This window comes from Cariama cristata, unplaced genomic scaffold, assembly GCF_000690535.1.
Source record: "Cariama cristata isolate BGI_N322 unplaced genomic scaffold, ASM69053v1 scaffold14864, whole genome shotgun sequence".
Classification (NCBI taxonomy): Eukaryota; Metazoa; Chordata; class Aves; order Cariamiformes; family Cariamidae; genus Cariama; species Cariama cristata.
The window spans coordinates 1-16978 of NW_009611355.1; the positions used below are offsets into that span (position 1 = coordinate 1).

General features: G+C 35.7%; 1 protein-coding gene across 1 annotated transcript in view; it reads left to right on the forward strand.

The window, feature by feature from the left end:
- The first annotated feature begins 6222 nt into the window (after positions 1 to 6222).
- Positions 6223 to 16978, forward strand: part of CERK (ceramide kinase) — a 33239-nt gene continuing 22483 nt past the window's right edge. Inside the window, exons 1-6 of the mRNA XM_009698224.1 lie at positions 6223 to 6358; positions 8617 to 8730; positions 10176 to 10298; positions 12325 to 12450; positions 12989 to 13052; positions 16844 to 16978. Coding sequence (XP_009696526.1) covers positions 6223 to 6358; positions 8617 to 8730; positions 10176 to 10298; positions 12325 to 12450; positions 12989 to 13052; positions 16844 to 16978 — 698 coding nt within the window. The remainder of the gene's footprint in view (positions 6359 to 8616; positions 8731 to 10175; positions 10299 to 12324; positions 12451 to 12988; positions 13053 to 16843) is intronic.

Genomic DNA, 16978 nt, shown 5'->3' on the forward strand with positions numbered 1-16978 from the left:
AATCGGCTTGTGCGTTTCGAAACAAAGCTGAAAGGTACTCACGATGAGCCACAGACACTGCGCCCGAGTGCAGCAAGTTCTCTGTTTTTCGGAGAAGGCAATTTAAGCCTCTGTTCTGAGAGTGTGCCTCTCATAACAAAGGGGGGGAACCTGTCCCCGCAACTGGATGAGGAAAGCACAGATTTATTTAGCTGCTTCTTAGCACTGTGAGTAGGTAGCAGCATGTAGTTTGTAATGTTGTATTTAAATTAATCGTAGGAGGAAAGAATAGACTTACAGAACTTTAAAAACATTTTTTTTTTTTTAGCTATGTGACTTAGTTGTGGTTAAAAAGCACTTTCGTATGTAGACAGTGTTTCAGGCAATTATTATTTTTTTTTTTCAGATGAGTTTTTTTTAAAGCTCTTTGCTTTCTAAAGGGCTTCATGGAAATTTCCAAAGAAAGTTGAACTTTTGTGAGTTACTGTTTTGGAAATATTAAATATAGGCTAATATTTTGTAATGAGGTAACAAAGCTGTTTGTAGTTCCCCTTTTGTGCAATTAGTATAGTGCCGACTTACAAAACTGTAAGTGGGAGAGGTAACTGCTGAAAATACCTGACAAAATTTCAGGGTAACTTCTGAAAATGCCTATACATACAGTATATCAAGCTTTCTGCTACCCTTTAGGTTGTATTTTATCAGAGTCTTTGACCTTGAGGTTTTTATATAGTAATTATTCCTATTTTTAATATAAACCTATTAGCATGGTATATGAACATCTGAAAATGTGTAATGTCCTTCTTTTCACAGCAGCTGCTGTAGAGTGGAAACTGCTGTCATCCTCATTTTAGAGGCTGGAGGAACTGAGACAGAGAGAAGCTGATAATAGAAAGGTTGACTAGAAGTTTATCTAAGAAAGGTTTGAATATAGATGTTTCCAGTCCCAGGCAAGTTCCCAAACTTAAATAGTTAAATAGTTCTTCCCTTCTTACCATGTACTTTTCTTAAATATTTTCCTGATTTTATCATAATATCTTACTGTCCTGAGGTTTTTTTTTGGAAGAATGGAGAGAGGAAAAAAGAAAGAGGGCTCGAAAAGATTTCTAAGAATTTGAAGTTGTAGTTTACATAACTGAGAATTAGTCTTGTTCTGAGTACATCTCTTCTTATTCATGATAACATAAAAACAGAGTTTGTTATCCGTCCCCTGCTATTGTGTGAATACAATTTGGCATAATCTAGTTTTTATCAGCAGTACTGCTGAAAAAAGTATTTGAAAATTCCTGAACAAATTAGTTCTCTAATTCTGCCGAGCTTAATATATTGGTGTGAAAAATAAGCTATGTGCTTTTCAGAATTAAATAAAATTATAGAAAGGTATCTGGATCTTGAATTTAAGATACAAACTTTCAAAACCTTCTGGCACAATTGCTCCCACTAGGTAAAGTAACCCCTGCTTTGGAGGAAGTTTTGTTGGATTGTGTAAAAACCTTCTAAAAAAGGCTTTGCAAAGTTACTTGTTGACTGATCTGTAGGTTAGAGCAAGTTCAATGGGAGCGCCGTTCTACTGTCTGATGCCTTCCTTTAGACCGTGCGAGACTGCCACAAAATCACGCGAGCTCTCTTATGTGCAGTCTGAAGCTTACAGTTGCTTACAGTTGTGAGTTTTTACAACTTTTTAAGTTGGAAGTTTTCTTGACTTGCTCCTAGTGGGCCAAACCAAGTATGAACCTGTCCTGAAGCCAGTTCCAAAGTGGATGTCAGAATGCTGGGAATGGTGGAAAGAGAGTGGGACATAGTAAACTAAACTCTTCTTGAGGCAGTTTCTGAAGCAGTATCCAGTTGGAAATTCCTTAGGAGGCAAGTATGGTTACTGAGTGTGACTGCTGTCCTGTAGCAAAGCTATTTATGAGACTTTGGAAAAATATGATGTGGAATCGGAAGAGAAAAGGGAGGATGGCAGAAGAAAAAGAAATGCCTAAGTGTTCTGGAGGCACAGGTATAATTTATATGGGGAGCAATACAATAGATGATGTACCTCCTATTCTTAGCATCCTGATTAATTTGTGTGTTTCCTGCACTTGTGCTTTAATACCATGAAGTTTTATGTTGTTGCTGCCCTGTTGTCTTTAAGCTCTTACAAGACCTGCAATGGCTCTTGGTGTTGTCTACAAGTATTTTGGAAATATGAGCAGCATACATGACAGTATATAAATAAACTGTATAATATGGAAGGTCGTTAGTTAGAAGCATATAATTTCAGAGGAGTTGCTTGACCAAGATTGGTATCTTTCTACCATTTAGCCTTTGACTACGCAACTACTGTGCATTATGCCTAAATACAGACTTAATTATGCAGCATAAAAGTGGTATATTTTTCGTTTAATAGGTAGTTATTACAGTGAAACAGTTGTCTTCAAACTGAAAAAACTCGGTGAGGGCTGCTTATTTTCTGAGTATTTCTTACTGTCTCGGATTTAGCTGCATAAGTGAAAATGGTTTGGTGTATTATTTTGTCAAGGTTTTCAGCCTTTGACAGGTAAGGAACTAGAGCTATAGTTGGGTGTATTGTAGAGGTGTTGAAATATCTACCTCTCCTTGTTGCACCCAAATTCAGGAACAAATAGGAAAGAACAGAGACTTTGTCCTATTGTCCAGGAAAATACAGTTTTACAGAATATGGAAAGATTCTTGTGTTTTCTCATCTTTGTACAATGATACTAAAAGATACATATTTTTTTAAACCTCATTCTGTCAAAATGCATTTTGTGAAGAAAAAAATATTAAATCAGAAGAATTATTTTTAATGCAAATGTTGAGAAGATACCAACAATAACAAAACCATAAAATGTTTGTTCAAGTCATGGTATGCTTTTAAAACCTTAAATCCTAAATGCTGTTAGTTTCCTTCCTACTGTTAGACCTTGTTTAACAGCATCACATTTTCAAGTTCTGTCGTCAGTGTAATGAGGTTCTCATTTCCTGTTCTTTGGTTGGTTAGACTTGTTTGAACTTAGAGGGAAAAGTTTTGTCTGAAATTTTTCATGTGTTTCTCTTTCACTTATAGCTGTGTACCTTTTTTTCCTAGGCATGCCTTCATCTTCAAATGTTCTGAAGAACGTTGTTTTTCAACTTTGTAACATTTTTTCATGAGATTTCGTTGTTAATCATGAATAGCATATGCAAAGCTGTGCAGATCAATTGTCTTAATATTTCCTCATGTTGGTGACACAATCAGTTTTTTCTCAAGTAACGCATGATAAAACTGTACTGTGTACCAAATTTCATAGCAGACTGTATATTGCACATATATACTTACAGGTATTTTAGAAATATTGGCTAAGATGGTATTATGCCTGATACTAAGGCATTACAAACACAGAATGAGATTTTCTTGTCATTTTTCTGGTTATTTGTAAAGTACAAGCATGAAGGGGATGATGAAACTAGACACTGAACTATATGCCTTCGCTTATTGTGTGCACTTTCTTTTAACCCTTCTATTTCTCCCTTCAGAATTCTTCTCCCTCAGCATATCTTTTCCAGTTTTCCCTCCAGAACAACCACTTGAGGAAGGCTCAGTACTAGTGTGCACAAGACTGATGCCATTCTGATGTCATGGATTCTAAAGAATGCTCAGTTTGATAAATGCAGTACCGAGACAGCAGACGTGGGCCTGCTTGGAAACAAGGTCTGTCCAGCACCTGTAGTGTGTTGGCACGTCCTCAGTCAAGGTCATTTTTCATCAGTCGTTCTGAAATGGCAATGGGCATGTGTAGAAATCTGAACCATGTTTCTAGTTCCATGGACTGCATTGAAGCAGTAGGATGTGGGGAATGATCACTGTAGAAGGCATTGTTTCTTTGGAATGTGTCATCTTCTGGAAGATACATTATTCCAATATAGATGCACACTACGTTAAACAATATACGCTTTTCAGCATACACCTCTTTGTTGGGTTTTTGGTTTGGTTAGTTGTTTCCCCCCCCCGCCCCTTAAGGTGAAGTAGTGCATCATTTCTTGCTTTACCATTGGAGTACTCATAGTTGAGTTGAAAAGATTTAATTTGGAAATTAAAAAGAAAAATCAATGGGAAAACATTCAATAGCATGGTTTAAATATGCAAATTGATCCAAGTTCAAATTGCTGTGACTTTATTCAAAGTTACATATGTGACGTGAAGTAGCCACTGCGTGTCTGATCATAGTAGGAACTGATCTATTGTCTGTTGATTTATGAAGTACTTGAAGATTTATTTTAAAAAAGCCAATTTCCCTATACGTGGCTGTATATTGTAAGGTCGTGGCCTTCAGATGTTTCCGTGACTCTTCCACAGTTTTGAATTAAATCATTTAGTCATGATACCTTTTTTCTTCCCCCTCCTCTAGGATGTGAATTCTCTAATTCTACTCTGTATCGCTATCCACCATCTTCTCTTATTCTGGTCTGTAGTGCATGATCAGTATAATGCAACAGAAAATGTTCTTGTTTTCTTGCTTTTAGGTGAAGGCAAAGCTCAAACTTAGGGCAAGATAACTTACCATTCATGTGATCTGTAACAGTAAATTAGTTTTTGAAGTGACTGAAAAAATACTTTTTCTTTAAATCTGAACCTGAGGTTTTTAGTTGTTAATATTTTTAAGTCACACGAGTATGCTAATAATTTCAGTTAATTCTGAATGCCACTGCATCCATGGGCCTGAGCTGAATTTTAAGAATAAACCAAATGCTATGATCAGTGACATTTTTATGCTTTTGCACATGTCTCTGTTGCTTTGAGCTAACACATTTCTGAGGGAGGAATTTGGCCTGTAGGATACATAGCTGGCAGTGATGAATGAACAAATCCTGACTAAGGTTCTGAGTGAGTTTGCTTATAAGCACAGGAAGTGTTCTGTGGGAGTGTCAGACAGCAATGAAACACCAAGAAGCCTTTCTTAACACAGAAGAACACACTTGACAACTGCCAGCAACATTTTTTGCAAACAAATCCCACTGTTAGTGTGCTTACCTTGTTTTGTTGTTTGTTTTTTTTTTTTCCTCTCACTTGCTTAATGTGGGGAAAAGTAGTATGCTTCTAATGCAGTATTTTGCTGATTTATTGGTTTGCACTTCAAGAAAAGTGTCTCTTAAGACTGTAAGAGCACTGTAACCTGGAATGAGTGATGACTGGCACAATCAGTGTGCTGTGAAGACTGTCCACTGTCTATTTTGTTTGCTGTTTTTCTTTCTTTCTTGTTTTTTTTTTTGCCATGCCCCTTGATCCTGCTACTCTGGATGGACAACTCATTGTCTTTAGTGTGTCATGTATGTTAGACATTGAACAAGGTGAGACATGAAAACATAGATGTGTGAAGATCTTTGAGGTTAAGCTTAAGAAAATTGATATGTACTTCAGTATTTCTGAACTTGAATTTCGATCTCTTGAATCTAGATGTGTATGTTGAAAAAGTCATGGTATTTTGCCTGGAATTTTGTCTAGGAACCGTTGTGTGCTGCTTGGTTGAGTGTATTGTGCTGAGCCAAGTGAAATTTTTTGTTTAGTATGGTCTGAGCTGATAGTTCAACTTTTTTCATTAATGTTGATCTAGTAGTGCTGGTGTAAGTACCAATTATTTTTTTTGTTAACGTGGCAATAAGCTTTTCCATGTTTTGGGATAAACTCATAAAGGTGAAGACCTTTATGGGTGAAAACCTTTGTGCTAAATCAGTGAAAGAAATGGCGCATGCTACTTGATAATAGGGTAAATTCTACAAAAGTAGGTGTGGGAAAGGACTATAATACATACGTGAACCTTGTTGACCCCTCAAAAGAGGACAGGATAGACCTTTTACTTATTTTTATGGGGCGGGTTTTGGTGATTAAATGGCAGGTAAGGGCGTTGTGTTTATAGGAGCAGGATTGTACTGCTTGTATGGAAGATCTGTATTTGATTTCTTCACATTGGAAACTTCTGTCTTCTGGGGAAAAGGGGAGAGAGACTAAGTAGTTGATTTGCTTTCTGATTAAACAATATACTGTATAACACAAAGTCAAACAGCGATAGAGTCATATTTGGACTGATAGACATTCTTGAGCTTTATTCAAACACAAATGCCACTGTGTTCAGATTTGTTTTTATAAGCTGTGGGGAATGTTCTGAATAACATGTTTGTATTTGAGACAGCTTTGCATCTTTCTGGCCCTCTGTAATTACTGTATTAGGTAGTGTGTGGTTTTGGCTGCCTTAAAATTGGAATATGCTATCAGGGCAGTGGAGTTGCTTGATGCTTGTACAGTGCCAAGTGGTACTGGAGGCCACAATCCGCATAGCTGGTATTCAAAGAACAGAAACTTCTCAGACTTTTACCAACCCTGAAGATTTACGGAGGGAAGGTGAGATCACTCTGTTTGCTTTTTTGTTTTTTTTTTTTTTTTTTTTTTTCCCAGGAATCCTGCTTTTCAGATAGGTAACTCTTGTGGGTTAAGATAAAAAAATGCACATAGATAACTAAAACGTTTATTCTTTGCTTTTTTGCCACGTCTGTGAAGAGACTTGCTGGAAAAGCAGAACTTCCAGTCACGTGACTGTCAGAAGGAGAACATTTCTGAAGAATTAGGAGAGCTTGGTGTAGAAGTGGTTTCAAGGTCTAGGGTTGTTAATATAAGCTGTGTAATATGTACTAAAAGATATACTCTAAAGAAACACTTTCAGTGATACAGATTTGGAAGTGCCTTTTAATCTATTTGCTATCTGTACAGTTGGACAGTTTTTGCTATTATATAGAAAATGCTTAATAAAACAGCGACTTCTGTTGCTGCTCCTAGCGTACATGCTAATAAGTATCCAGTATGTAGAAATGTTTCCCAAAATGTTTATTACAGCATTATTTAAATTCTGATCTAAATGTAATTTGTCAGTTTTGTAGCATATCTATGAGCAACAGCAAAATGAGTTACCACTTAAGTGTAATCTTTATAAACGCAACAAACTTCCTTTCATGTTCTGACATATGGATGGGTGGCATAGCCACTAGAAAAGAGAACTAAAAGCAATTCTGGGAAAGAAAGATTAAAGAACGTACTCTCTTCCCTTAATTTATTGTTCCATCTCTGTTCTGTTGTTTTGTTGTCTTTTTTTCCTTGGATAAATGGATAAGTGAGTTCACCTCTGCTGTTGGATCTTTATAAAGACATTCTGTGACTGCTGCATTTCCCTGTCATGCCTTAAATATAGTAAACACAGTTATTATAGGCCAAGATTTGTTTTGTAAGTAGTTAAAACATTTGAATACAGCCAGATTTCTAAAATACCTCAGTGCAAAGTGTGGAGGCTACATTTCTTTGGAATCAAGCTATAAACCTCTGAGAAGATAAAATCCCTAAAGGAATATAAATCAGGTCAAATAATAAAACACCTGTAAAGGGGAAAAAAAAACCCTTGTGTGTGTAGTCCATGACATCTCAAAGGACATAAGCATAAGTAACAACTCTGTTGACTAAAACAAATAAATAGGACGGGGAAAAAATAAAATTGAACTAGTGGCAAATGAATTGTAGTCACCACTGTGAAGAGCCCCAAAATTTTTTTGCTTTTTTTACATTCCTCACCACCACCGTGGTACCTCTGCAAAATAGTGAGGAAGATGAAATGTAAGTCAGTAAGAACAGTATTAGTGTTTGTATTTTATGTGTTTATTATCTCTTTATATCTCTCTATGTATCTATCTATATACAAGAAAAACAAGTATATTATACTTGTTATTATGTAAGAGATACTATTATAATGATAGAATCTGTGTATATATACACACACAAAACATTTAATTACATAAGAGTGCTTGCTTGTACATAAATACAAAGCATGCATTTTCAGTTCCACTTTTTTTTTGAGATAAGGTAAAAGCAGAAAAATTTTTAAATCAATAATGAAAATGAGACAAAATCCAAAATGTGACAGGAGTTAAGAAGACTGAGAAGGTATTGAGGGACTATAAGAAAAAAAGTGAGAATGAAGGAGATTGTTTCATAATGTAAGAGCAAGAGGCCTTTAATTTTGAAAAATAATAGTTTTGAAGTTGATACAAGGGAATATATTTAACAGTACATAAACTTAACATCTACAATTTGCTGCTTAGGACATCCTGAAGTTTAAATGCTTAGTGGGATTTAAAGTCTTAAGAATTCATATGAATACCCTTCTTTCATAAGCCAGCTACTTACTTAAGAATAACAAATAGCCTCTGTAGTCTCTGCACTAGATTTAGTTGCACATTCTTTGAAATAGATTGTGCTATTCACTGTCAAATATCTGGACTAGGCGTCATTGAAGAGGCAATGTCATTATTCTGAAATCAGTGTTGCTGGATTTTAGCTTCATGCAAAAATGTTTTTATACTTGGAATACCTAATTTTTTTTGAGAAATCACAGACATTTAAAATATTATTTGAGGTAGTTCATAGGTGGTTATGGATTATTTACTTTGACTAAAGGCAAAAGGAAATTGAAAATATTCAGCAAATTTCTACTTATGCTCTTGGCTGTGCTTGTGGAGCAGCTACTCTAATTGTATGTCTGTATCATATTACGTGTAGAAATAATCCTTCTGGTGGTGTTTTAAGATGTTAATGTGTGAGATCTTGTGTTCATACAGAAAACTGTTTTGTACCAACCTCTGAGATCATTGCTGTAGAAGAAACTGAACTTAACAAGAAACAGCGTAATATTGGCAAATGGCAAAAAATGGCAAAGCCATATGCTTTCACAGGTAAGGCAAATAGAGGATGCTTGTGCTAATTACTTTGGAGGTACTTTAGGGCAGACTCAAAAGGAAACTTCAGATTTTTTTTTGAACAAAAATTATGTGTGTAAACAAGAAATAAAAATAACACAAAAAAACCCAAACCAAAATAACCCACCTCCCCCCAAAAACAAACACAAAAGCAAAAGAACCCAAAAAACAACCACAAAAAAAAAAATTTAAAAAAAAAAACAAAACACAAAAAAACCCCAAACAAACAAAAAACCCACCAAAAATCTGCCATCTTACATTTAAAGACCCTTATTTTGGAAAATAAAACCCTTCCTTTAGGAACACATGCTGTATTTAGTTATTTAATGAAGTACTGCTTAATGTCTTACATTTCTGCTGCTGAATGACTCTGGAGCAGGACACTTGCTTTCTGCTACTTGACTAGAAAATCAAGAGAGAGGCTGGGAAAATGAATCCTAAATATTTGAGGTTTTGAAAATTATCCCTAACCATCAGAATGTGGACATGTAAAGGTTCTTTGTATTTATTGACTGCATTCTTAAAACAAAGTTCCAGAAATAAATTTCTGTTTATTTTGGGGAAAAAAGAGTGGTGGCTTCTGTGCTGCAAAGCTGGGGCAAATGTGATTGCTCCCATGCCAAAATTTTATGTTGTAAAGTACTTTCCTCACATTTAGTCCTTCAGTAACAATGACTGCCGATACTGTAGGTGGAAAGGTAAGAGTGCTTCTTGTCTCACCAGCCTAATTCTTAAGGCACAGGAAAACTCTGAATCTTTTTTTTCCTCAAATTTCAGCTTTATGAAATTAAATTTGGGGCAAATGTGATTGCTCCCATGCCAAAATTTTATGTTGTAAAGTACTTTCCTCACATTTAGTCCTTCAGTAACAATGACTGCCGATACTGTAGGTGGAAAGGTAAGAGTGCTTCTTGTCTCACCAGCCTAATTCTTAAGGCACAGGAAAACTCTGAATCTTTTTTTTCCTCAAATTTCAGCTTTATGAAATTAAATTTCCCTGTTGGTTACATGGGAGCTGATGTGGGGGTTTGGCTTATCCTGTTAATCTTATGGCATTTTATATTATGTAGACATTGTAGACTTTAATACGGATAAAATAATACGTAAGCTCACTGAACTTTTGTATATCTATAATCAGTTTATGAAAAATGGATTGTATTTGGTTAAAAAAGAAGTTTATGTTTGGGTATCTGCTATAAGGTAGTGACCTAGAACAAGTGTTTTGGATTATGTTTTCATTTTGACTCTTTACAAATGTTCTGTTCATACTCTGAATGCTCCTGTCATTTGCGGAAATGTGTAGTGGAGGTTAATAACCACATTTTTCCAAAGGTGGATATTTTGGAGATCTCTCTGAAATGCATTTGTCATTTCACAGAACTGTCTCATTGTGCCTTTTTTTTTTTTTTAAATTTAAATAGTGTATTATGTGAAGAAAGCCCGAAATCACCGCTGGCGGTGCAGTGATGTGACGTTTTGGTGTGTTGATGAGCAGTTGTGTAATCAGTGGATACAGGCACTGAAAGAATTACTTGAAATGCAGAGTAAGTTTGACTAAGCTACTAACATTTGCAGCACCATTTTAGAGGCTTGTACATCAATTCATATTATTTTGATATATCTACTTTTTTGAACTCTTAAGAGCAGCTTATACTCAAAAGTTGAGGGAGCTGAGAGTTGAAGTGTCTCCTTATCACTGCTTTTGTGTCTTGCATATTTGCTAAGTTGTGCTGTTTTAGTGTTTTAATCTAATCAGTCAGTACTATGAGTGTCTTATGATTTTGCTCAGATAAAAATGCCCGACAAAATAGGGGCACATTAGAACCTTAACAGAGGCTTTGAATGACCATAGCTTTGGAGAAAGTAAAGGGCAGATGTAAGCTCAGAGATTTGAAGTACTCGAGATCTGAGGACAAAGATTGTAGCAATTGCTAAGATTTATGAGTGACTTTGTGTGTGTCTGTCTCACCTTTCCAGTCTCTCTCAACAACCATGTGCCTGATGTAGTAAGAATTCCCATTAATCGTTTCTGGGACTCTTGAACATCTACTTCTTGGAAGGCTAAAAGTAGTTTTGCAGGAGTTATTCCTGAAAGAGATACCTTGGTAGATGTCAGGGAGCAGCAGGAGCAGAGCCACTCTGGAAGAGAATGGGGATCAAGGAATACCATAGCACAGGCAGTGCCCTAACTGAGCAGGGCAGAAGGAGCAGGGGTGGGGATAGCAACAGGTCCGATTTACAGCCCAGATGAGATAAAGTAATCAAGTCTATCCAAGGAGGCCAGGCAGGAGCAACAGGAGATGGAGCCAGAGGCAGAGCTGGAGATAAACTACCTGCAGCGTAGGTCTGAGGTCAATCTGAGACACACAGCTGGAGAAGGGTCTGGATACAAGTACACCTATGATGTGACTTAAGGAAGTACTTAAAGGCTCATAGAATAAAAGTGGATATTTAACAAAAAATTTTCTTCTGAACGGGCATTGGAAGCATGCATCTTACTAATATTTTTGTGTTCTATATGTTAAATGAGGTATCCAGCTTCCGCTAAAATATTTCAAGAAATGGGGTTGTGCACCGATTCAGTACACCTGTGAGAGATGTGGCCTGGGCACTCATTTCTGTTTGAGTGCAGGTATTTATTCTGCTGGTAACAAACTATTTCAGAAAAGGTAACAGGTTCTCAGGGAGGGAGAATGGTGCTTTGGATGTGTGGCAGCTTTAAACCAAACAGCCTAGCTTGAGTGAATTTATTATGCAAGTGTGCGGACCTAATAACTCTCTTTATTCTTTCCTTTTAACATAATAATTTAGAATGCCATCTGAAGAAGTGCGTACGTTGTAACAGGTCTTTGTATCCTATAGGAAAAAAAGGAAGGCTCTCTAGGTGCAGCAAGCATTACCCTTTTGTGTATCTGTTAGTATAGAGGTATAATAATTGTCTTCGTTACCACCACCAATGTAAATCCATAACTATTTGAACAAACTTGAGACAGAAATATCAAAGGTGTTTTCTGGGGGCAAGGGGTTACACTACAGGGCAAGCACTTGCTGTGCAGCATGTAGTTTGTAAGGTATTCTTATTGTGTGTTTATCACAGAAAGGAAATGCATTTTACCTATGTTACCAAAGCAAGAACATTGTTTAAATAAATTAATGTAAAAGTATTTCTATTTATGTTTCACTCACAAGCACCTTTCCTAATGCTGTCCTTGGTTTGTCTTTTGTCTTGTATGCCTGTGATGTTAATGTAATTTAGTGGGAAGGTACTGCAAGAATAGTATGCATAAGAATGTGAGACATGGAGTCAGATGAAATGATTCTGAATTTCACCTACTGTCTTATTACCAATTTGTTCAGTACAGTCAGTATCCTCACTCTAATAAAGAGGATAGATGAAGCAGGTTTTTATAGCTCGTTGACAAAGAGTTAAAGAGTTACAAGAGTTAATGAAGAGTTATAAAAGGCTTGTATGCTGTGTTCACTTTGTTTACAGGTTTGTTTTTGTATAGCTTGTTGAATTTTTGTTTTGTGTATAAAAGCAGTATACTATAATATTTTTCCTTACTGCAGCGTCTAGACCAAAGCAGTTGCTTGTGTATATTAATCCATATGGAGGAAAACGACAAGGGAAGAGGATTTATGAACAGAAAGTTGCTCCGCTCTTCAGTCTGGCTTCTATCTCCACTGATGTTATTAGTGAGTGATGAATATTTTAATTTCTTAATAATCACAATATGAACTCTTTAAAATATCTCTGAGTAGCTTAAATTCTTTCTGTTACTTACCTTTTCTTACTAAGGAAATGAAACTAAGTGGTAGAGAGGGAATGTTTTTTAATTAAAGCATAGGTAGCCAGATAAAGAGTGACCTTATATAAATTTTCTGCTTACTAAACTAAAACTTCTGGTTCTTCCGAGCCATTTGAGCTCTTCATTTATAAGATACTGCCTTTCTTCTCTTTTTTCGTTTTACTGTTAAAACCAATTGTTCGTTTGCGTAGTTTTTTAGTGAAGTATTTTTCCATATGTACTGCAGTACATGTCTCTTTCTGTTCTTTCCTTGGCATAAAACTTTTTGAAACACATTTTATGGGCATACTGTTTTATGGTCACATTGGTAATAGAATCATGGTTATTAATGAATTAATAATAACATTTTTATAGTAGTATATTATATACCATTTTATAATAGTACTTTTATAATAGTAATTTTAACGTGTTTTATTTCTTCGTAGTAACTGAACATGCTAACCATGCTAAGGACAATTTATTTGAAGTTAATATTAATAAATATGATGGGTAAGTAACTTTTTTTCTTTACTAGCTGATATATACTGTAATCTGTCTGTTACTGTCTCTAATTTAAAATAGTGGCCTTCATTGCTGATACGTTTATTGCAACAACTGAAAGTTCTGGCGCATATTCCTTTCCATAGGAAATCCGCGTTTAGGAGTATCAAAGGAAAAGTAAACTGTTTCAGTAAACCTGTTCAACACAATATATTCAAGTATAGAATAACAATATTTGCATGAGATTTGTGTTCAAAAGCTGGACGAGCAGAATTAATCTTATGTTCATAAGTTGCGCATTCTGTGATAGTTCAAAAGCTATCCTGAAATGTTTTGTGGTATAGGTGAGCTTGACATATGCATGAGTCCAGAACACTACATCAGTAGCATTCACCCTGTGTGTAAAAGCCATGAACTGTTCAGAAGCATTTCAGATAGTTCCTCTTGCTATGTAGGACTGTTCAAATAATGGCTACATCATTTGGCTTTAGTTGTGTTTGTTCTGTTGTGGAATTACTGTTTTAAAAGAAGACCTAACTGAATTGTGAGATTGCGTTCCATTATTAAATCTGCTGTGGAATCAGAATATTTAAATAAATAAGCTAGTCATTCCAGTTTCCGGTTCATGACATGAAACAAGTTACATGACTGGAAAATCATGAAAATGTATGCAGAACCTATGCAGATAAACTCTGATAACTACAATATTTTAAAATAGTATCTTCTTGTGCTTGTTAACACGTACATTTAAACTGGTAAGTTGCAAAAAATAAAACACTTTATCTTTTCAGAGTACGTTTGCTAGGGGAGCAGATCTATATGCATTGTATAAATCAAGTGAGGGCATGATGTTGACAAATTGTGGGAGTAAGAAGCTACACCAACAGGTTGAGTTCTTAGACTTCACCTGCTTTAAAATGAGTTGACTTTAAGCAGTTTTGATTATACTGGGATTTCTCTTCATTTTGCAGAAGTGCAAGGAAGCGAAAGTGGGATCCTAGAAAAACCTAGTTAGTTAAGATTTTTCCTTTTCATTTGACTTAAGTGATTTGAAATAGATAATACTGACTGTTGGTGAAATTCCAGTACAGAGCAGAAAAGGAAAACAAGTAAGCCCATATCCAATCCTAGCAAATTGTTTTTTTACAACAACTGACAGTGAGCAATTGTAGCGGTACTGGAAGTGGTTTTGGCAGGTTCAAACAGTATTTAATTGTAGAATTTTTGTTTTTCTTTTGTTTTCTCTCTGTAACATTTCTGAGCTAAACAATTGGTTGGAGAACTGCATCTTTTTGGAATCTCATGATTCTTCTGTTCCCAGGCTGGGACTTAATGGCAGTTAGCCTGGGAAGTGCAGCCTGTCTTTCCAAGCCTGATTTTTGTCCATCATGTACAAGTCTGTTTCTATGGTGAACAGTGATGTTAGGAAGGAGTTCTTGTATTAATACTACTTTTTAAATAAAAGATCATGTGGTTCTGTGGAAGATTTTAAAAATGATGGAACCACAGAAATGTGTGTGTTTCTTCAAGTTTGGCTTTTCTCATGTACAGGTTAAAGCTGCTTTGGATTCCTGCATCTAATTGTTGTTCACCTGTCCTCTTACGTTGGTTCTGATAAGTGGCTTTCCCTTCATTCATGATGAGTTTCTTAATTTAATCTCCAGATTCCTTATTTGGCCAAGCTGTACCTGTAATTTTGGAACTAGATACAGGATTCTTAATGATAACCACTTCACTGCTTTCCGAGTGTATTTACTTGAGACGGCTTATTTAAACCTTTTGTGTGTGTTGCCTGTTTGTTCTTCCCATTTCCCCTTATAAGAATTTCTTATGGTGAGTGTACTAATCTAATAGTTTAGTGAAAGAACAGCTTCCCTTTAAAGGCAGTTACTTAAAATGTTTATTCAGTTACAGTATAGCAGTTTTTTGTACAGCATGCTGTAGTTGTTCTGCACAATGATGTAATACTGTGCAGGTAATGACCATGTTTAGAGTAAGTATGACATGTATGAATTGCTGTGCTTCCTTATGCATATACCTGTTGCACAAGTCTTTGTAAAACTGTTTCAGGTTGTGGGGGTTTTTTTTCCCCCTATTTCTTGAATTATTTCACAGAATGGTTGATATTAGGAGGGAACTCATTAGTCTTGTGGATTTGCCTCTCCTGAAGTCCTTTAGCATATGTAAGTTACTGTTATCATCTGTCTAAAATGTGAAATGCCAGTCCATGAAAAAAATAAACCCAAAATGTAAGAAGCACTGTAAGATTATCGCTTTTACAGTAATTCTTCACTAGGGGCTTTCACACACTTGTGACTCACACATTGGTCGTCTGATACTTGCAATGAATTTGGTCATGCTGATATTGTGTATGTGAACTTCTTTATCTGTCAATATTTACCCTTGATAGGTATAGACATTCATATTGTTGTCATCTCTGAGCCTGGATATAGTATTTGGTATAAATAGAACACTACTGAGACAACATTGACCTTGAACTGACGTGGAAATTTTTGTCCACTTAACTTCTTTCTTAGAGTCTGCAGGGAAAGATGAAGGCTAAAGTTCAGGAATAATATAGTTAAGCTATGAGAAGAGAAATTAAATATAAAAATTGAAAACAAACATGCTTTTCTCCTTTCTATCCCAGTCTCTTAGGCCTTGACTTAGAGTTGGACAGTGTATATTTTTAAGACTGTCCTCTCCATTAATGAAAAAATGACTGTGTTTTTCAAGCTTTCAATCTGCTGAAAATACAATAATAAATAAATGTAAATAATCAATACTTAAACTAACTTGTCCTATGAAATAAGTGCTCATTCCGCAATATCTGTTGTTGACTATGTGGAAGAGTAAGTGTTAATTTATGCACTGGAAATGATTGCTATAGATAACAGTAAACATTCCTAAACATGTATGCTGGGGACTACATGCATAACTTTGGATTTGTCACATGTTCCTTTAAAATGTACTTGAATTAGTTTTTCAGTTAAAGAATGTTTATGCTTTTAGAGTTCAGGGTGTGCATTTGATTATTGTGCATGAAATGTATACTGCTGTAAAATAGTCTTTTACTTCCTAGTATTTGCTTGGCTGTGGACTCTCTGCTGAGCTTTAACATGTTGAGGATCTGTATAGCTGCTGCACCAGCTCTGACCTGAATTAAGTTTGCAAAACACAGTTTTGCATCTGGTAACATTTAGAACTCTGTGTTTCAGTATGAATGGTTATGTAGATATACATGACTTCTGTCTGTTTGATGGGCTCTCAGCATGTTCAAAAGAGCATGCAAGCATGCACTTTTCTGTTTTTTTCTTTTTTGACTTTCATATAATGTATATCCCTATTAAATGAATAGTGTAAAATATACTTCTGCTTGAAGCCACAAATATTAACTTACTTCCCTTTTTAGTAAAGGTATTCTTATTTCTATTTTGTTTACTTAGAAAGCTGTATGTACAGTCCTGTTCAGTGTTTTCCTTGTATAGTGAATTTCCACTGATACTTGTCCGTCTGCACACAACAATAGAGGATAAAGATTATTTTTTTTTTGGGGGGGGCGGCATTCCAACATTTTTTTTCTAACATTACAGACATGTCTAGATGCATTTGCAGTTGTGTAGCTTGAATTTTTTTTTTTCTGCTTCTTGTTAATTGCCAAGTTGACTGTGGGCTACTATCTTCTGTAAAAATGGAGGAGGAGAACAGAACAACTATTTTTGATGTGCCTAGTGCATGCCCTGAGTAGAACACTTGTTTATTGACTGTTAGTGTGCATTCTAATTTGTGTTTCCTGGCAGTGTTGTTTGTGTTGGTGGGGACGGCATGTTCAGTGAAGTGATGCATGGTCTCATTGGAAGAATGCAGAAGGACTCTGGCATAGACCAAAATAATCCCAAAGCACCGTTAGTCCAGTGCAATATAAGGATTGGCAT